The 20,253-nt window shown below is 63.2% G+C and overlaps 1 protein-coding gene and 1 long non-coding RNA gene across 2 annotated transcripts in view; both read right to left on the bottom strand.

Annotated features, from left to right (window-relative positions):
* Positions 1-20,253, bottom strand: part of PLEC (plectin) — a 74,987-nt gene that overhangs the window by 26,116 nt on the left and 28,618 nt on the right. The window contains 11 exon segments of the mRNA XM_050984870.1: positions 83-306; positions 436-683; positions 2,619-2,723; positions 5,785-5,925; positions 6,449-6,715; positions 7,099-11,993; positions 11,996-13,418; positions 13,951-17,331; positions 19,547-19,645; positions 19,837-19,941; positions 20,048-20,245. Of these exon segments, the coding sequence (XP_050840827.1) occupies positions 83-306; positions 436-683; positions 2,619-2,723; positions 5,785-5,925; positions 6,449-6,715; positions 7,099-11,993; positions 11,996-13,418; positions 13,951-17,331; positions 19,547-19,645; positions 19,837-19,941; positions 20,048-20,245 (11,086 nt within the window).
* Positions 190-1,428, bottom strand: LOC127060460 (uncharacterized). Its single transcript, XR_007779571.1, has 3 exons — positions 867-1,428; positions 613-683; positions 190-306 (listed from the first exon to the last, which is right to left on the bottom strand). It is a non-coding gene; the product is annotated as an uncharacterized LOC127060460 (long non-coding RNA).

Raw genomic sequence — 20,253 nt, 5'->3', positions numbered from 1 at the left:
AGGGAGCCAGACACAGGAGACCTGACCCCGGACAGCTGCAGGGCTGTGCTGAAGGGTCTCCCAGCCAGCTGTGGCCAGATGCCTTCCTCCCTTGCGAGGACCAAGACCTCCCCAGCCTCGGTGCAGCCGTGGGCTGGTCCCGCCCGGCTCTGCACGGTCCAGTCACACCCAGGGCCAGGCGTTACCTGCAGGGCCGTGCCGGGCTCCGGCAGCGCCAGCAGCCGCTTCTCCACGGCGTCCAGCCAGTGCCGCAGGGCAAGCAGCTGCTCCTGCACCTCCAGCCTCTGCTCGGACCGCAGGCAGGCTCTGGGGAGAGAGCACAGACACACCGGGCTGTGGGGGACATGGCCATTGTCCCCTCCTCCCCGCACCGCCCCGAAATCGGGGCTCGCTGCCCACCTGCACCAGGTGCGTCACAGCCACACCTGTGCTCACGGCTGAGCTCGCTCCCACCCTGCTGGCCCCAGCACGGCCAGCACACGCCCTCCCCACCGCAGCGCTGGCCCAGGCTCCCGCGAAGGGTTCAGCAGCTCCCCCGTCAGGGTGCAGACACCCGGGCACGCCCGCAGCTCCCGGCACGGCCCGCCTGGCAGTGCCCAGCGGTGCCCGTACCTCTCCACCTCCTCCCTGTCCCACGGCGAGTCCTCCGTGCCATCTCCGGTGTCTCCCGCAGCGCGGTGCACCTGCAGGGACAGCAGAGGGACGGTGGGCAGGGGACACCAGGTCCTGGCAGGGGACAAGGCTCCAGCTGTGGAGGTTTGGAGTGTTGCTGGGTCTCCCCAGGGACAGCCCATCCCCACCAGCTGGGACAGAGCTCCCCTGGGCAGGATCCCCCGTCTGTCCTGGGCTCCAGCCATCACCGGTACCTGCAGGCTTTGGCTTGGCTCCAGCTCCTCTCAATTCCTGTGGTGCAGGAAATTCCTTTTCCCAACCTTTTCCAGCTCCTCTCAATTCCTGTGGTGCACCTCCTTTTCCCAACCTTTTCCAGCTCCTCTCAATTCCTGTGGTGCATCTCCTTTTCCCAACCTTTTCCAGCTCCTCTGAATTCCTGTGGTGCACCTCCTTTTCCCAACCTTTTTCAGCTCCTCTCAATTCCTGTGGTGCACCTCCTTTTCCCAACCTTTTCCAGCCGGGATCACTCCCAGATCTCACCCTGCTGCCTCTGGGAGTACACCTGGTCCCTGGTGTCCCTTCACCTGCTCTGTGCACTGCAGAGCTGCTGGCTGAGCCCAAACCAAGCCATGGCAAACTGACCCTCAGCAAAGAAATTACCAACTGGCCCTTGGAAAACCCCCTGCTCTGGCACGGAGCAGTGCTGTCTCAGACCAGGTGCTCCTCAGGTGCTGCCAGCGCAGCCACTTTGCCACAACACTCGGGAGAAGATGCCAGGCAAACACTGAAATCTGCAAACCAGCAATGCCCTGGCATGGGCAGCAGTTACTTCGTGGCCCAGTGGGACTGGCAGGAGGGATCACACCAAGCCTGCACCCAAAGGCTGAGGGTGATGCTGCTCCCACAGCCCTGTAATTAACTGATCACTAACCCTGATTAATTGAGCCAGGTCACCTGGCTGAGCACGAGGAGGGGGAGACACCACGGTGAGGGAAATGGGGGCACAGCCACAGCGATGCCACGAAGATGGTGATGGGCCCAACACCTCAGCAAGGACACGACCACATCTCCAAGATACGGCACCAGGGGAAACAGCCAGGGAATGTGGGATGGATAAACGGGAGATAAAACCCCCGTGGTGCAAGAGGGACGTGGCACTGCTGCCATGGATGGACCTGGGGAAGGTGACATAAGGCAGCTGAGCAGGAGCTGCAGCACTGGGGGCTGGCAGGGCCTGGGATATGTCTGCTGCAGAAGGATCTGGTCTGGAGCCCCACCAGCAGCAGCTGTGAATTCCCTGGATGAGGGGAAGAGGCATCAGGCAGGTGCTGGGTGCTGGTGCTGCGGCAGCTCCTCGTGGCTGGAGTGCCAGCAAGGCTCAGTCCCATCAGGGACACTCTGGGGACGTGTGCTCACAGCAGGCACTGCTGTCACCATGCCATCAGCAGGCCCCCAACCAACCCACAGTGTGGCACCTGCCCCAGCACGGGCACCGGTGCCACCCACCAGCTGGAAAAGCCACCAGCAGCACCCTGCTTCCTCCTGCCCAGGGTCAGTGTCCAGGGAGGGAGCAGGATGGCACAGCTGGGGCCACCGTGGGTTGTGCCAGCTCCAGTGCGGTCACAGGTGGTCCCACAGGCCTCCTGCCCCACGCTGGTGGTCCCTGATCCTGCGTGTGCCCATCCCAGGGCAGGACTGCAGTGTGGCAATGCCAGCCCTGCTGCCAGAGGTTGGGCACAGGGAACCAGGCAGGTGGAGGGTGCTGCCACCTCATGTGGGCAGAGGATAGCAGCGTGAGCACTGTGAAAAGCTCTTCCAGCCCAAACTCAGCCGAGGCTGCTGGAGCTGGGGCTGGAGCTGGAGCTCTGTTGATGGCTGCCAGCCTGCCCCAGACACGGTGCCAGCACGGCTGCACCGGCTGCTCCAGTCGGGACGTGCCAAGAGACACGGGACTGCGAGGAGCACCAAACCCCAAACGGGTGCTGGGACCCGCTGGGTGCCCTCACGCCTGTGAGGGTCCCACAGCTGCCCCCAACCCCGGCAGGCTTCGGGGACCGGTTCAGAGCAGCCCCCAGCCCCGGCTCGGGCACCGGGCACCGCGGGCTGCCCACCTGCAGCCGGAATAAACAGCTCAGGAGCTGCCTGGCACCAGCTCCCGGTCCTGCACCGCACTGCCCACACCGCACCACCGCGTCCGACCCGCCCTGGGGTCTGGGGGCTGCCTGGTGCCCGGCGCTGGGGCAGCACCATCCCCGCTGCCCCGGGCACAGGGGGATTCACCGCAACAGCGGCCCCGGCACAGGGGCACAGAGGGGCAGCGCTTCACACGGGGCACAGCCACCCTTGGCCGGCGCAGCCGAGCTCCGAGCCTCAGCGGCACGGCCGGGGGGGGGTCTGGGGGTCCCTGGCCATGAGGAGGTTCAGCGCCCCGGCGAGGTGGGGGCGTGGGAGAGGCCGGCCGGTCTTTGTGGAGAAGCTGTACAGAGCGTTCCCGGCGCGGCGGCGGCCGAGCCAGCAGCGCCCGGGGCGGTGGGCACAGGCAGCTGGCAGCTGCTCCGTGCCAGCAGGGCCGAGCCGGTGGCCACAGCCACGCTTGGGACAGCGGCCACGGGTCCCAGCCGACGGAGCACAGCCAGGACGGGGCGGTGCTGCCACTCAAGGCCCGAAGCGGGGCCAGGGACCCCAGCAGGGCCGGTGGCAGTGCCACCGCAGTGCTTGAGGGATGGTTTAAGCCGGGGGCGGGGAGGGTTAGCTCCAGCCTCCGCAGCAGCAGGGCAGGATGACATGCAGGGCATTAAAATGGGGAAGATCGTGGAGTTCTCCATGGTGACGAGTTTGGCCGGGTCACTGCCGGCTCTCGGTGCTGAAGGGGCTGTGGGAGGGACAGGGGGTATCGGTGGGGCAGGAGGTGACATGGAGCGACACAAGGTGATGAAGAGTGTCCGTGGACAGGGGACAGTGTGCGGCGTGGGGGAAGAGGGCGGCTCGCCCCAGGAGCAGGCAGCCTGGATCTCGGGGCATTGCCCCTCCTCACCCTCCTTTGCCAGCCACTGCTGGGGGGCAATCCCACTGCCTCAGGCGTGCCAGGGAGGGTCCCTGGCACGGGGTCGAAGGGGTGTGGGGGAAAGGGTCCCCCCCCCATGGCACATGGATGTGAGTCCCAAGGCTGGGCCTGGGAGCAGGGGTGTTTCTCACCAGGAAACAGAGCTGGACCCCACCAGTGTTGGGGGTGGGGGGGCGTGAGGGGCTTTTGGGCCATGGGTCAGAGGGCTCTTGGTGGTCTGATGAGATTTAGGAGAGGTTACTCACCCTGGGGGAGGAGTCAGGATGTTGGGGAGTAAGCAAGGAATATCTGGGGGAGCAGGGAATATTTGGGGGACACAAGGAAATATCTGGGGGGCCAGTGAGGTGGGCCAGGGCCCCAAGTAGCTTGTGGCAATGTCTTGCTGTTCTGGGGCCTTTCCTGAACCCCCCAATGGCTGCAGCAGCCTGCAGCCCCCCTGAGTCCCCCTGGCCCGGTAGTGCCTAACGGCCTCATCCCACTGCTGGTGGGGACAGACGGACGCTGCGGTTAATTGCTGATGGACAATGCAATTAACGTCCTGCCCAGCCACCGCCATCTGTCCTGGCCAGCCCCACCCGGGGCTGCTGACATGCTTGGCTGGTCCTGGCACAGTGGAGACCCCACCGGCCCCTGGACATTGCAGGGGTCCTGCAAGGTCCTGACAGCTCTGGCAGCCCTGGCACAGTGCCTGGGGCTCCTGGCACTGCTGTGGGGTGACCCTGGTGCTCAGGGAGTCCCAGTCTGAGCTGTGCAGTGGCACCTGCCTCACTGGGCTGGACAGACCCCCTGAGCCACCCGTGCCAGTGGCTGCACTGACGTCTCCAGGTTTGCCAGGCTTTCCCTTCTGAATGCTGCTGTCCTACCAGGCCATCACATCCTAAACCCCCTAAAGCCCCTCAGCCCCACAGCTGACCTCTGCCACCCACCCCCAACAGCCCCCACTGCCCAAAGTGAGTGCCCACAGCACAGCCCACACCGGGCAGAGGCCATGGCACCGGCAGTGGTAGCAGCACACATGGGAACAGTGCCATGGAGGACAGCGTCCCTGCCCAGTCCAGAGCCCCACTGATGAAAGGACATGTCTGTCCTCATACAAGCCGTGCTCAGAAGCCCCCACGGCACCAGCTGCACCCACATTGACCTCCCAGAAGTGTTAGCTGTGCCACCAGCTCTGGGGACGACCCCGTGGCCCTGCTCTGTGCCTGGCAGCACCATGGGTACACCCAGGCCCAGGAGCTGGTCAGACCCCTGGCACCCGGACACACTTCACCACGACCTGCAGCAGCCCACGCAGCCCGTGGCACGAAGCTGCAGGAGGCAAAGGGAGCCCAGGGCCACGGTGGCAAGGCCAAGGGGCGAACAGATCACGCAGAGCTGCTGGCTGGTTTCAGAGGATTCTCCTTTACTGCCCTTGCAGGGGAGCCCTGGGTCCGCACTGCTCCTTTTACAGACACTTCGTGGTATGTACAAGTTTAGTGTTTTGCCCCCCAAAAGAGACGTGTTTGGGTAATCCACGGACCCCCACTGTCCCGATGAGTGATGGTCGGGGTGTGGGAGGCCCTGGGAGTGGGGACTGCCCTGGAGCTGCGTGCGGTGGCACCTCATGCAAAGCCAAAGGGGGTCATGAGAGCAATAACGACACCAGAGGCGGAGGGTAACATGACAGGATTTACAGGTGGTAGATGAGAGCAGGGAGGAGGAGGAGATGTTTTGGAGATCCGCAGTGAGCCCGACACCACACCAGGAGGCCATCCCCAGGGAGGAAGGAGTGTGTGGGGCGAGTGGGGGCCGGGTGACCCTGCGGGTGCTTCTTGGGCCATTGGCTGCTCGGGCACCATGGCCCCAGTCTCTGGCAGGGGACTCTGGCAAGTGCAAAGGGTGAGGGAGAACGTCCCCGTGTCCTCAGGTGCGGTCCCACCGGCCTCAGGGCGGGGGACGGGCTCCATGGCGGCGATGAGGGGAAGTGGTATGGACATCCAGCCACGCTACAACAAAGCGAACAGAAAAGATGGGATGAGACTGGGAGAACAATCCATGAAATGAAGCCACCAAGCCCGGCCGTCAGCGCCTGCTGTGGGACCGGGACAGACCGGGGAGGTCAGCGTTACCTGTGCAGGTGGGCCCGGCCGAGCAGCTGCCGCCTCTGGGGCTCCCCTCGAGCCCATCCACGACCTGCTGATGTCGGAGACCCAGCTCAGGAGCTCGCCCAGCGGCACTGGGAGGTCTTTGTTGGGACTGGAAAAAGACGTCTGCCAGAGAGAGAGCGCGTTAGCGCCGGCACGGGGATGAACCAGGGAGACGGAATTACCGCGAAGAAGGAAAAGGAAGCTGTTTTCACAGAAATCTGCCTATTTCTAACAAGAGCGTGTGCCAGGCTGCTACAGCATCCCACGGCCCACCCTGTGCTGCAGGGGTCCCATGGCCCTCACACCCTTTGTGAGGGTCAGGAAAACCCCCACGGCTCTGGGGGGTTCTGGGGGCAGGAGCTGCGCAGACCCGGGCTGGGGTGCGGGCTCTGGCAGACACCTGCCAACAGGTCAGGGAGCCACACGAGTGTGAGGAAATCAACCTCGAGCAGAAGCACTTCCCAGATACACGGAGAGACTGACAGACCGGCCGACCGCGGCGGCGGGCGCGTCCCGGAGGACGGGTGAGCGGGTGGGCTGGCGGAGGCAGGCACGCAGCGAAGCCCCTCGGCGGGCGAAGTGGCGAGCGGAGGCAGGTCCCCCCACACGGCGCGGAAGCACCGGGCAGCGCCAGCGCGGCACTTACGGTCAGGGCACCGGCTCTGCGGCGTGGTGGTGGGGACGTGCCGGGAGGCCGAGGCAGGGAGATGGGGCAGCTCGGGGGGCTGGGGTGCAGAGCCCCCTCCTCGCTGCACTGAGGGCGCGTGGAAGGGGTCCAGGCAGCAGCTTCAGGGCTGGTGTGGTGTGTCTGGCTGTCCAGTGCCGAGGAGCTGGTGACATCCTCCTCTGGCACAATGGCTGCAGTGGGGTGCACCACAGGGCCAAGGCAGTCTCCTCCTTTGGGGTGCAGGGGCTGAAGCCGGCAGGTTAATTACAAAAGAGTGCTAAGTGGTTAGATCCAAACGGGGAACTGTTTTCTTGGTGTCCGGCTCGGCCGCGCCGTGTGCGAGCAGCGGCGGCATCGGCGCAGCCAGGAGCAGGAACGGTGTCCGGCTCCTGGGGCGCAGGGTGGGGAGGGTAGTGTGTGTTCTCTCTTGTCTCTTAATATACAAACACTGTCAGCACATTCGCATATATTAATTTATTAGTCTTGTCTTTTTGGTTAAACTTGAGGCACTGCTTTGGGAGAAGAGTGGAGGTTCAAAATTAAAAAAAATACTAGTGATTAGCCAGCAAAGTTGCCACATGCGGAGCGGGTGAGGCGGCGCCTCGGGGGGCTGGCAGGTCTCAGGCCACGTGGAGCAGGGGCCCAGACACCCCGGGGCACTCCCTGCTCGCCTCCCACCCGCAGCTTCTGGATGCGGCCAGGGCGAGGGCAAGGGCAGCCTCCTCCACGGTGCCCTGGGTACCCCCCGTGTATCTGCGCCCAAAACTCGAGGAGGAGTAGGAGGAGGAAGAGAAGGTCATGGAGAAGCTGGAGCCAGTGGCGTCGAAACTGCCGCGCCGGGAGCCTGAGCGGGAGCCGGTGCGAGAGCCCGAGCGCGATCCGGAGGTGGAGCCGGCGCTGCTGATGTTGTAGGGACTGTAGTAGCCCTTGCTGGATTGGGAGGAGGCCTCCAGCAGCCGCAGGCCGGTCCCATCCTCGATCATGCTCCGGTCCATGGCGTCCTTGTAGGAGATCTTGAGCTTGGTCTTGGGGCAGGTGAGGTACTTGGAATAGGTGTTGACATCCCGCAGCTTCTGTGCAGTCCGCGCGTCAATGGTGCCCTTCTGCAGCGCGTCATCCAGGGAGACACGGCCCGGGGCATCGGGCTCGATCAGGCCCCCTGTCAAGTACTGCACCTCCAGGAACCGCTGCCCGGCCTCGTAGTACAGCCAGCCCTTCTTCAGGGCCTGCGCCGCCGACATCTTTGTCTTGGTCCGCGGGTCCTCAAAGCCGTAGAAGGCCTTCTGCGCCAGGTTGATGCGGTCCACCATGATCTTGTCAACCAGGCCCTTGGTGACCGCATCGGCAACGGTGCATTTGTCACCGGTGTTGGGGTCGATGATGCCCCCGGTGCAGGCCTGGGCTTCCAGCAGCCGCTGCCCTGTGATGTTGTCCACCAGGTTGCGGCGCATCGCCTCCGTGATGGACACCTTCTCCAGAGTGTCCGTGTCCAGGATGCCTGCCACTGGCCCAGTCTCTTCGGTTGGGTCAGTCCACATGGAGATCTGGGTCCGTGACAGGGCTGGGCTGACGGTGTAGGAGGAGGAGGATCCGACTGAGGACGACCGTGACCGGAAGCCACCCATATTGCCAGAGAGCATGTCAGCAAACTCGGTGATGGAGAGGGTGCCCGAGCGGTACTGGTCCAGGGCTGACTGGTCAATCAGACCCTTGCCGATGGCATCATCGATGTCATACTGGCGCCCCGAGCGCCTGTCGATGATCATTGACTTCACCACGCCGTCGGAGGAGGAGGTGGTGATCTCCTCCCACTCGCACTCCTGCTCTGACAGCTCCAGGTAAGTCTGGTGGTCGATGAGGCCCTTGCGATAGGCTTCATACACGGACATCTCCTTGCCGGTCTCTGGGTCAACGATCACCACCCGGCGCTTGCGGACGGAGGACTTGGAGGAGGTCTTCCTCTCCCGCTTCTTCTCCTTCAGAGGCAGGAGGCAGAGGCCGGTCTCTGGGTCCGTGATGCACCGCTCCATGAGCTGCAGGTAGGTCAGGTTCTCCTCTGTGTTGGGGTCGAAGAAGCCCTTGGTGTCGTCGCTAGGGTCCAGCAGGATCTCGTTCATCTCCTCGTCAAAGAGGCCCCTCTTGTAGGCCACCTCCACAGGCAGGCGGTGGCTCTCCTCAGGGTCGATGATGCCGCCCGTGGCGATCTGTGCCTCCAGCAGGCGGATCCCGTGGTCCTTCAGGATCAGACCCTTCTTCATAGCCTGGAAGAGGGAGATGAGCTTTCCGGTGTAGGGGTCCCGGTAGCCGGTGACGGCCCGCTCGGCAGAGAGCAGCTTGTCCTTGAACTCGGGGCCCACAATGCCCATGCGCACAGCTTCCTCCACTGTCAGCTTCAGGCCCTTGATGGGGTCAATCACGTAGCCCGTGGCTGCCTGTGCCTCCAAGAGCTCGAAGGCAGTGCCAGGCCGGATGATCCCCTTCTTCATGGCCTGGTAGATGGACAGGCGCTCCTTTGTGGAGTCCACAAAGACACCAGCGATGCAGCTGGTGCCCTCCAGGAACTTCTTCAGGTTCTTAGAGACCTCCTCGACAGAGGTGAGACCCTCCTGGAGGCGCTGGGCTGTGGCTTCGTCCATCACCTTCGAAAGGACCAGCTCCTCTACAGTGATCTGCTTCCTCAGGCCCCGGAAGGTGAGCTTCCGTGTGTCGCAGAGCGGGAGCAGGAGCAGCCTGGAGTTCTCGTCCTTCCGGCACCGCCTCAGCAGCTGCGTGTAGCTGAGCTTCTCATCGGTGGAGGGGTCCACGTAGCTGCGCACCTCGCTGGGCTCCGACAGCATGTCGTACGTCTCCTTGTTGATGAAGCCCCGCTGAAGGGCCACCTCCAGGGGCAGGTGGAAGCCCAGGTGAGGGTCAATTATGCCGCCGGTGGCGATCTGGGCGTCTAGGAGCTTGAGGGCCTCTTCGCTGGGAATGAGATCCTTCTTCATGGCCTGGAAGAGGGAAATCTTCTGTTCGCTGTAGGGGTCTCTGTAGCCGGTCACAGCCCTCTCTGCAGACAGGAGCCGGTCGTGGATCTCCGGCCCCACCACGCCCTTCCTGACTGCCTCATCAACAGTCAGCATTTCGTTCTTCGTGGGGTCGATCATGAAGCCGGTGGCTGCCTGAGCCTCCAGGAGGGAGCGGGCCACTTCGGGATTGATCAGCCCCTTCTTCAGCGCCTGGTAAACACTGAGCGTCTGCTTGGAGGAGGGGATGTAGATGCCAGCCACGCAGCCTGACCCATAAAGGTACTTCCAGACAGTCTCCACATCCAGGAGCTCCCGGAAGGTTTTGGAGCCCTGTTTCAGCAGGTTGTAGATGTCCTGTGTGATGATCTTGGCCTCGTAGAGGTCCTCGGCTGTGATGCGGCGCCGGACGTAGTCATAGGATGTGAGATTCTGCTGCCGGATGATCTCAGTCTTCTCGATGATCTCGATGATAATGATGATCATGCGCTCCTTGGACACGCGGCCCGACTGGAACTCCTCCATGAGATGCTTACGCTGCTCCTCGGGCAGCAGGTCCGAGTGCATGACATCCCACAGTGACATGGAGGAGCCCGCCCGGCTGCCCACAGGGATGTCCACCTGGGTCTCCTCAAACACCTTCCGTGTCTCTGCTTCCGTGTACATGTGGGTGGTTTCCACCACCTTTGGCTTCTCAGGCTCCCGCAGAGGCAGCAGGTACAGGCCCGTCTCGGGATCCTCGATGCACCTCTCCTTCAGCTGCACATAGGTGAGGTTCTCCTGAGTGTTGGGGTCAAAGAAGCCCTTGGTGTCATCAGTGGGGTCGGAGAGGGTCCGGTTCATCTCCTCATCGAAGTAGCCACGCTTGTAGGCCACCTCCACGGGCAGGCGGTGGCTGTGCACGGGGTCGATGATGCCGCCCGTGGCGATCTGGGCCTCGAGCAGACGGATGCCGTGCTCCTTGACAATAAGCCCCTTCTTCATGGCCTGGAACAGGGAGATGGTATCGCCCGAGTAGGGATCCTTGTAGCCCGTGACAGCCTTCTCGGCCGACAGCAGCTTCTCGTGCAGCTCAGGCCCGACAATGCCAGCCTTCACCGCCTCGTTGACGTACAGTTTACGGTTCTTCACGGGGTCGATCAAGAACCCAGTGGCTGCCTGGGCCTCCAGGAGGACCACGGCAGTGCTGGGTCTCAGCAGGTTCCTCCTCATGGCCTCATAGATGTTCAGCTTCTCCTTGGTGGCCTCCACATAGACACCGGCAATGCAGTCGCTGCCGTGCAGGAATCTCCTCACCGCATCTGTCTCCGAGAGGTCCTTCACCGATTTCTTGCCTTCCTGCAACTGCTCGTACTGGGTTTTGCTGATGATGCAGGACTCCAGCAGCTCGCTGGCTGGCACCGGAGCCCGCAGACCACTGAATGTCAGTTTCTCCTGCTTTTTGGTCTCTGCCTCCTCAATGATGGTGATCACAATCTTGATGATCTTCTCGATCGTCACTTTGCCAGTCTTGTACTGTCGGAGCAGCTCCCGCCTGTGCTCCTCTGTGAAGTATTCAGAGTGGATCAGTTCCCAGATGGTCATTGTCTGGCCCTTCATGCTGCCCACCGGGACCTCGATGGTTGCTTTGTCGAAGCACTCCTTGGCCTGGCTGTCGGTGTAGACCTCCTCCTGCTGTGACTGGATTGCCTCGTCAGACAGGGGCAGCAGGCACAGGCCAGTCTGCTTGTCGCGGTGGCAACTCTTCTGCAGCTGAGCATAGGTGAGGTGCTCCTGGGTGTTGGGACAGTAGAAAGCCTTGGCTTCATCTTGGAACTCAGTCAGAGCCTTGTTTATCTCTGGGTCGAAGTAGCCGCGCTTGTAGGCGACCTCAAGCGGGAGCCGGTGGCTGTTGACGGGGTCGATGATGCCACCAGTGGCAAGCTGGACGTCCAGCAGCCGGAGCCCAGTGTCGCTGGGGATGAGGCCCTTCTGGAGTGCTTGGTAGAGGGAAACCGTCTGACCTGTGTAGGGATCCTTGTAGCCGGTCACCGCCTTCTCTGCCGACAGCAGCTTCTCATGGAACTCTGGCCCCACCACCTCGGCCTTCACTGCCTCATCCACGGAGAAGAGCTTGTTACCCACAGGGTCAATGATGTAGCCAGTGGCAGCTTGTGCCTCCAGCAGGGACAGGGCAACCTCTGGCTTCAGCAGGTTTCTCCTCAGGGCCTCGTAGAAGGTGAGCTTCTGGCCCGTAGACTCCACCAGGACACCAGCGATGGCATCCGTGCCCTTCAGGTACTGCCGTACGGACTCCATCTCTGCCACATCCTTTACGGACTTCTTGCCCTGGTGCAGCTGGTTGTAGAGGTCCTTGTTGATGATCTTGCTCTCCAGCAGCTCAGCAGCGGGCACGGGGCCCCGCAGGCCCTCAAAGCACATCTGGCTCTTCTTCTCGCTTTCCTCCACAACCGTGATGACGATCTTGATGATCTTCTCCACTGTGATCTTGCCAGTCCTGTACTGCTGGATCAGGTCCGCCTTTGGTCCTCAGTGAAGTATTCAGAGTTGATGAGCTCCCAGATGGTCATCGTCTTCCCTTGGAACTTGCCAAACGGTGCTGTCACTGTGGCCTTCTTGAAGACATCCTTGGCCTCCTTGTCGGTGTAGACCAGCTCTCTGGCTTTGGCTGCTTGGTCAGTGAGTGGCAGGAGGCACAGCCCCGTGTCCGGGTCAGTCACGCAGCGCTCCATGAGCTGCAGGTAGGTGAGGTTCTCCTGAGTGTTGGGATCGAAGAAGCCCTTGGTGTCATCAGTGGGGTCAGACAGGACCTGATTCATCTCCTCATCGAAGTAGCCACGCTTGTAGGCGGCTTCCACGGGCAGGCGGTGGCTGTTGACAGGATCGATGATGCCACCGGTGGCAATCTGGGCCTCGAGCAGGCGGATGCCGTGGTCCCTGACAATGAGATCCTTCTGCATGGCCTGGAACAGGGAGATCTTGTCACCTGTGTACGGATCCTTGTAGCCAGTGACAGCCCGCTCAGCCGACAGCATCTTGTTGTGCAGCTCTGGCCCGATCACTCCCTCTCGCACCGCCTCGTTCACCGAGAGCCTTGCATTCCTCACAGGGTCAATGATGAAGCCAGAAGCAGCCTGTGCCTCCAGGAGCACCAGCGCTGTGCCTGGGCTGAGCAGCTTCTTCTTCATGGCTTCGTAGATGCTCATCTTCTGGTTGGAGGGTTTGATCAGCAAACCGGCAATGCTGCTCGTGCCCTGCAGGTACTTCTTGACATCCTCCCTCTGAGAGAGCTCGCCCACACTCACAACGCCCTTCGCCAACTTGTCCAAGTTCTCCCTGCTCAGAATGCCAGCATCAGCCAGCTTCTCTGCTGACACCTTCTGCCGGATGCCGTCGAAGGCGAACTCCGGCTCCCCATTCTGGGCTAAGCCGTCCATTGCATCCCGGCCGTTGGGCACAGCCTTGACGTCCAGCAGCTGCGTTGTCGTAACTGCCTCCCCAGGCAGGTCATCTGTCTGGATCATGATCTCCCGTCTCTGGGCCAGGGCAGCCTTGTACTCCTCCTGCATCTGCTCGAGCCTCTCCCTCAGCTTCTGGTTCTCTTCTTCCAGAAGTTTCTCCTGCTGCTGTCGCTGCCTCTCCAGCTGCTGTAGCTCCTCCTGCTTGTGCCGGACGTTCTCCTCAGCTTCCTTCTGATGCTTCTTGGCTTCGTCCAACATAGCTTTCAACTGCTGCTTCTCCTGCTCCATCTCCCGCTGCTGCCGCTCCTGCTCTGCCTTCAGGTTCTGGGCTTTGTTCACCTCATCCTTAAAGAGTTTCTCCAGCTTCGATTTCTCCTCTTCAATGAACTTCTCCTTCTGCAGCAGGGCATCTTTCTCCGTCAGGAAGCTCTGCTGCAGGAGCTGGGTCTCCTGACGGAGCTGAGCCTGCTGGGCCACCTGCATCTGGGGTGGGAGAGAGAACAGTGCAGTCAGACACTCAGGAGGGCAGTGGGGAACTGAGGGTGGGCAGAGGCAGGGGGACGGGCAGCAGGGGTGGCACGGAGGCACAGAGTCACCCGCACACTCTCTACAACAGGTAAGAGCTAAGGAGCAGAGCCGGGGTTAGGGAGCCACACACAACATGAGGCAGGATGACCACGGGAAGGACACAAGGGAACCCCCAGCACCAAGGCTGGGAGCTGGGCACAGAGAGGATCACGGCAGGACGTGCCACGGGGTGGAGAGCCAGCCCAGGAGGTGGGGATCCCACCTCCCTGGCTCCAGGGGTTTGGGGTCCTGCTCCGACGCTGCCTGAAGGGTTTGCTCCACCGCATACAACTCTGTGCACACCCCTGACCTGCACAGGGGGTCCAGCCCCACCATCCCCACTGATGGTCCCTGGGGACCGGTCCGGGGATGGTGTGGGCCGGCTGGGAAGAGGGACAGCCTCCCTGTGTACCACCACCACCACTAAGGGAGACCCACAGCCCAGTACCTCCTCTGCCTTCTGCTGCAGCAGCGCTGCCTCCTGTTTCAGCTTCTCCTTCTCCTTCTCCAGGTCAGCGATGGCCTTCCGCAGCTTTTCGGCATCCTCATCGCTCTGGTGCCGCTGGATCTCCAGGGTGTGCACCATCGTCATCTTCTCCTGTGTGGCCAGCTCAGTCTCATGCAGCCTCTCACTGATCTCCTCTGCCTGCTTTTTGAACCGCTTGGCTTCCTCCTCAGCCTTGGCCTGGGCCATGCTCATCTCTGCCACTTGCAGCTTGAGGCGCTCAGCCTCAGCTGTGATGTCCAGCTGCCGCCGGCGCTCGGCCTCCAGCGTCTTCTGGAAGCCTTCAGTCTCCTCAGCCAGGCGCTGCTGCATCTGCTCCTTGTCCTCCTGCAGCTTCTTGGCATGTTCCTGTGCCAGATCCTTCTGCTTCTGCAGCATTTCAGCCTCGGCCCGCAGCCGCGTGGCCTCCTGCACCGCCTGCATCTTCTCCTTCAGCATCTTCTCTGCCAGCGCCCGCTGCTGCGCCAGGTCATCCTCAGCCAGCTGCCGCATGCGAGCGGCCTCCTGCGCCTCCACGCTCAGCCGGGCCACCTCCTCTGCCACCTGCTTCATCTTCTCTGCCTCCTCCGCCAGGAACTTCTGCGTGTTGTCCTTGTCCTTGAGGATCAGCGCCTTGTTCTCCTCCTCGATGCGGCTCTTCAGCTTGGCCAGCTCCTCCATTTGCACCCGCACCTTGAAGAGTTCCTCCTCCACCTGGGCCTTCTGCCGGACGGCGTCGGTCACCTCCTCCTTCAGCCGCTGCAGCTCCTCATCCAGGATGCCCTTCTGGTGGTCTGTCTCATCCAGCTGCAACTTCACCTTGGTCAGCTCCTGCTCCACCTGCGCCTTCTGCCGCAGGGTCTGCTCGGCAAACTTCTTGTGCTTCTCCATCTCGGCGTCGGCCAACTGCTTCTGCCGCAGGGCCGCCTGCTCTGCCTGCGCCCGTTTTGCTGCCTCCAGCTCGGCCTCCTTCCGCAGCTTCTCTGCGTCTGCCTGTGCCTGTGCCTTGGCCTGCGCCTCCTCCTCTGCCCGCTGCTTCAGCCGCTCAGCCTCCTCCACGCGCTGCCGGGACAAGCTGGCGTCCTGCTCGGCCTTGCCACGGGCAAACTCAGCCTCCTCAGCCGCCCGCCGGGCCCGCTCAGCCTCCTCGCGCAGCCGGTCCAGGAGGCTCTGCTCCTGCTGCCGCGTCTGCAGCAGCTCCTGCTCCTTCTGCTGCACGGCAGCCAGGTGTGCCTTCTCCTCTGCTGCAATCCGCTTCTGCGCTGCCTCCCGCGCCAGCTGGATCTGCCGCTCCGACTCCTTCTCCGCCAGTTCCTTCTGCCGCCGTGCCTCCTCCACCATGGCCCGCAGCCGCTCCACCTCCTCCAGGGCCAGCCGCCGCTGCCGCCCGGCCTCCTCCTCGGCCGCCAGGATGGCCTGCACCTTCTCTTCGGCCTCACGCCGGCGGCCCTCCTCCTCCAGCGCCAGCGCCCGCTGCCGCTCAGCCTCCCGCTCCGCCTGCTCCCGGCTGCGCTGCACCTCCTCTGCCTCCCCACGGATGCGGTTCAGCTCCCGCTCCAGCTCGCTCTTGCCAGCTGAGGCCCTCTCGAAGCTGGCCTTGAGGGCACGGATCTCCTCCTCCACCTGTCGCCGCTGCCGCAGCGTATCCTCCACAAGACCCTTCTGCCTCTCCAGCTCGCTCTCTGAGGAGCGCTTCAGCAGGGCAATCTTCTCCTCGATGTCCTGCTTGTGTTGGGCCGCCTGCTCCTCCAGCAGCTTGCGCTGGTAGGCCTCATCCTCTGCCAGCCGCCGCAGCCGCTCGTTCTCAGCCTCCTTCTCCTTCAGCGCGATCTCCGCCTCTGCCTTCAGCCGTGAGGCCTCGTTGATGGCCGCCAGCTTCTCCTTCAGGATGCGCTCGGCCTCGGCCCGTTGCCGGGTGGCCTCGTCCTCTGCCAGTTGCCGCTGCCGCTTGGCCTCCTCAGAGAGGGCGCGCAGGCGGGCGGCCTCCTCGGCCAGCTCCCGCAGCTTGTTGGCCTCCGCCTCCAGCCGCTGCTTGGACTTCTCGCTGCTGGAGCGCGACTCCTCCTCTGTCTTGGCCTTGCTCTCCAGCAGGACCTCCATCTCTGCCCGCAGCTTGGCCAGCTCCTCCTCCAGCTCTTTCCTCCTCTGGATGGCCTCGTTTACCTCGCCCTTCAACCGCGAGAGCTCTTCTTCCAGGAGCAGGCGCTGCTGCTCCCCGTTCTCCATCTCCGCCTTCAGCCGGATCAGCTCCTGCTCCGCCGCCAGCTTCTGCTGGGCTGTGCCCTCTGCCAGCTCCCGCTGCTTTTCCAGCTCTTCCTCAGCCAGCTCCTTCTGCCGCACGGCCACCTCCTCTGCCTTGGCGCGCTTGCGGGCCTCGCGCTCTGCATCCTCCTTCTGCTTCTCGGCCTCCTCCTGTGCCAGTGACTTCTTGTGGGCCACCTCTTCGGCCTGCAACCGCAGGCGCAGCGCCTCGTTGGCCTTCTGCCGCCAGCGCTCCAGCTCCTTCTCAGCCTCCTCCCGCGAGCGCTCGGCCTCCAGCTGCTGCTTCTTCAGCCGCTCGGCCTCCTCCTGCAGCTGGGCCACCACATCGTGCTCCTGCTGCAGTGACAGCTCCAGCTGCGCCGTCTTCTCGGCAAAAGAGAGCCTCTTGCTCTGCAGCTCGGCCTCAGCGCTGCGCTGGGCCACCTCCTGGGCCACCTGGATCTGCCGGTCCTTCTCAGCCTCTGCCTGCCGCATGCGTCGCTCAGCCTCCTCCGCCTGCAGCCGCAGCTGCTCCAGGTCGGCCACTGCCTTCTGCTTCTCCCGTGCCGCTTCGCGCTCGGCCTGCACCTTGCGCTTCAGCTCCTCCTCCGCCTCCCGCTTCTTCTGGCTCTCCTCCTTCACCTGCCGGCGCAGGCGCTCGGCCTCCTCCTGCGCCTGCCGCTTCTGCCGCTCGGCATCTTCGGCACGCGCCCGCAGCTCCTGCAGCTCTGTCTCTGCGCTCTCCCGCTGCTTCTCGGTGCTCTCCAGCTGCAGGCGGATGAGGCGGATCTCCTCCTCCACTTTCTTGCGGTTGTACTCAGCCTCCTCGATCAGCTTCACCTTGGACTTGATCTGGTGGTCCGAGTTCTGCCGCAGCTGCATCAGCTCCTGCTGGATGTTCTGCTTCTGCTGCTCGGCATCCACGGCCACCACCTCCCGCCGGGTGACCTCCTCCTGCATGCGGAGCTGCAGCTCCCGCGCCTCCGCCTCCGCCTGTGCCTTGGCTTTGGCGTGGGCCTCGGCCAGCTGCCGCTGCTTCTCCAGCTGTGCCTCCACCTCCGCCAGCCGCTTCCTCTCCTCCTCTTTCAGCTTCTCGGCGGCTTTCTGGAGGGGAAAGAGGGTGCAGGGGACAGAGAGGGGAGAGAGAGACAAATCACAAGGGATGCGATCGCGCCGTGGAATCGATGCTGGCCCAGCCGCACACTGCCGAGACAGCGGAGGGGTGGCAGATGCGCGTGGAATGGCTTCGGCCCCTGGGCCACCACACGAGCCGGTGACGCCAGCTTCCAGAAGTTGTGTGGCACGACAAGGGACACACGACAGCACAGGCAGACAGGCAACAGGAGCCAGACAGCAGCGCAGGAAGCCACGCTCCAGAGAGAAGGGACAGAGAGCGAGCGGAGCCCAAGCGATGAAGACGATGCCAGCAGCGTGCACATCACCACCCTGGCTCCCCCTGTGAGGGGGCTGGCACAGACAGCCCCTGCCGTGGGGAAAGGAGAGAGACGGCCGGAGCACTGGGAGCAGAAGAGAGGGGAGCGGTGCGAGGGCGGTGCCAGCAGAGCCTTCCCTGCTGGGAAAGCCTCAACAGGAGAGAGCCGTTCAGCTGGTTCAAACCCCTCCCAGCCCTCTCCAGGCAACTGGGAGCAGGGTCTGCCAAAGGGCCAATGCAGCTGGTGCCCGGCTTGGGGCCATGCCGCAGCAGGCGCATCGCATGCACCTTGAGCGAGGCAGCCACATGCTCCGCAGGGCCCGGGCACAGGCAGCACATGCAGGGGAGCCAGACCCCACACCGGCCCCCTGGTCCTGGAGCAGCACAGACGTAGAGGAGGGTGAGGAGGAGAGGGCGAGCCGTGGGGCAGGCGGAGGGTGCCGCGGGGAGAGGGCATGCGCAGAGTGAGTACCTGGTGCACGGCTGCCAGAGTCATCCTGGTTTATTACCCTCCATTAGATCCCCACCAACACAAATGCTCCCCAAGAAAAAGCACTGGCCAAGCGGCTCCGAGGGCAGAAACCAAGAGTTAGAGAGGTTAGCCCGCGCCAGACCCCGTGGGCCAGCGCCCAGCACAGCAGCATGCGCAGGCAGGTGCTGACTGCACTACGTGTATCTGGGAAGTGCCTCCTACCACCAGTCACACCAGAGCCCCCAGTGCCCAGAGCCAGCTTGGCTCAGAGACCCCTGTACGCAGAGCCAGCAGCCTTGCTCCCAGGAGCCCAGCAGGGAGCAGGAGTTAGAGGCGGTGAGCCAGTATTAGTGATAGGGCTGGAGTCATGGCCATGGGCCAGTAATAGTCATGGGTCTGGAACCACAGCCAGGCTGTGTTAGTGATGGGGCCGGGGCTGGAGTCGCAGCCATGGGCCAGGGTTAGTGATGGGGCCGGAGTCACGGCCATGGGCCAGTGTTAGTGATGGTGCTGGAGTCACTGCCATGGGCCAGTGTCAGTGATGGGGCCGGAGTCACAGCCATGGGCCAGTGTTAGTGATGGGGCCGGGGCTGGAGTCACAGCCATGGGCCAGTGTTAGTGATGGGGCTGGAGTCACAGCCATGGGCCAGTGTTAGTGATGGGGCCGGGGCTGGAGTCACAGCCATGGGCCAGTGTTAGTGATGGGGCCGGGGCTGGAGTCACAGCCATTGGCCAGTGTCAGTGATGGGGTCGGAGTCACGGCCGGGGCCAGTCTTAGGGATGGGGCCAGGGTTGCAATCACAGCCTTGGGCCAGTGTCAGTGATGGGGCCGTAGTCACAGCCATGGACCAGTGTTAGTGATGGGGCTGGAGTCACAGCCACGGGCCAGTGTTAGTGATGGGGCTGGAGTCACAGCCATGGGCCAGTGTTAGGGATGTGCCCAGAGACACGGCCATTGGCCAGTGTCAGTGATGTGCCCGGAGTCACAGTCATGGGCCAGTGTTAGTGATGGGGCCGGAGTCACAGCCATGGGCCAGTGTCAGCGATGGGGCTGGAGTCACAGCCATTGGCCAGTGTTAGTGATGGGGCTGGAGTCACAGCCATGGGCCAGTGTCAGTGATGGGGCTGGAGTCACAGCCATGGGCCAGTGTCAGTGATGGGGCCGGAGTCACAGCCATGGGCCAACGTTAGGGATGTGCCCGGAGTCACAGCCATGGGCTGGCGTTAGTGGTGGGGCCAGGGTCATGGGTGTGAGCTACCATCAGTGGAAGGGCTGGAGTCACAGCCATGGGCCAGTGTCAGTGATGGGGCTGGAGTCACAGCCATGGGCCAGTGTCAGTGATGGGGCCGGGACCCCGTGACCTGCACTCCTTTTGGTTACACAGCTGGCCATGCCGCCCTGCACCGCTCCCTACCTCCTCGTCCTCCAGCCGCCGCAGCGTCTCAGTGATGAACTTGATGTACTGGGTGGTGAGCGTGGTCAGCTCACTGTACTGCGTCCGCAGGTCCACGTACTGTGGAGACAGGGGGTCAGCACCAGACAGGGCAGCTTGCCCGTAGCCCACCAGTACCCCAGCAATGATGGGGTACCACGTGCCACACCCCCAAACCCACCCCCAAACCCCAGGAGGTCACCCCAGTGAGCAGCCACACCCCAGGAGCTGCAGGACATCCCCAGCCAGCGGCAGTGAGAGCCCTCCCTCACCTCCTGGATGATGCTGTCAGATGCTGACTGCACTTTGGGCTTCTTGGCTGGTGATGCCACCGGCTCCACCTGTGCCTTGAAGCTCACCAGCTGCAGCTCGTAGTCCTGATGAGGAGAGAGTGATCAAAGCTCTGCTACCCCTGGCCACGGTGCTGTGAGCCCACCCCCCTGCAGGACACTCTGCTGCCTCCCCAGCCCCCCCCCGGCCCACCTTGATGGCGTCGATGTACTGCTTGGCATAGCGCTGGCACTCCTCCACCTTCTCCTTGTGCTGCTCACACTCCTCCAGCAGTTTCTGGGGAGACATGTGGGGGTGAGCCCAGGCACCCCAGGGCCCCCCAAGAGCACACCTCACCCCACCACGGCCAGGGATGGCCAAGAGTGCCCTTTGCCCTGCCATGGCCGGAAAATGGCCGG

Source organism: Serinus canaria, chromosome 25 (genome assembly GCF_022539315.1).
Source record: "Serinus canaria isolate serCan28SL12 chromosome 25, serCan2020, whole genome shotgun sequence".
NCBI lineage: Eukaryota > Metazoa > Chordata > Aves > Passeriformes > Fringillidae > Serinus > Serinus canaria.
This window is presented reverse-complemented; position numbering and strand designations above follow the sequence as displayed.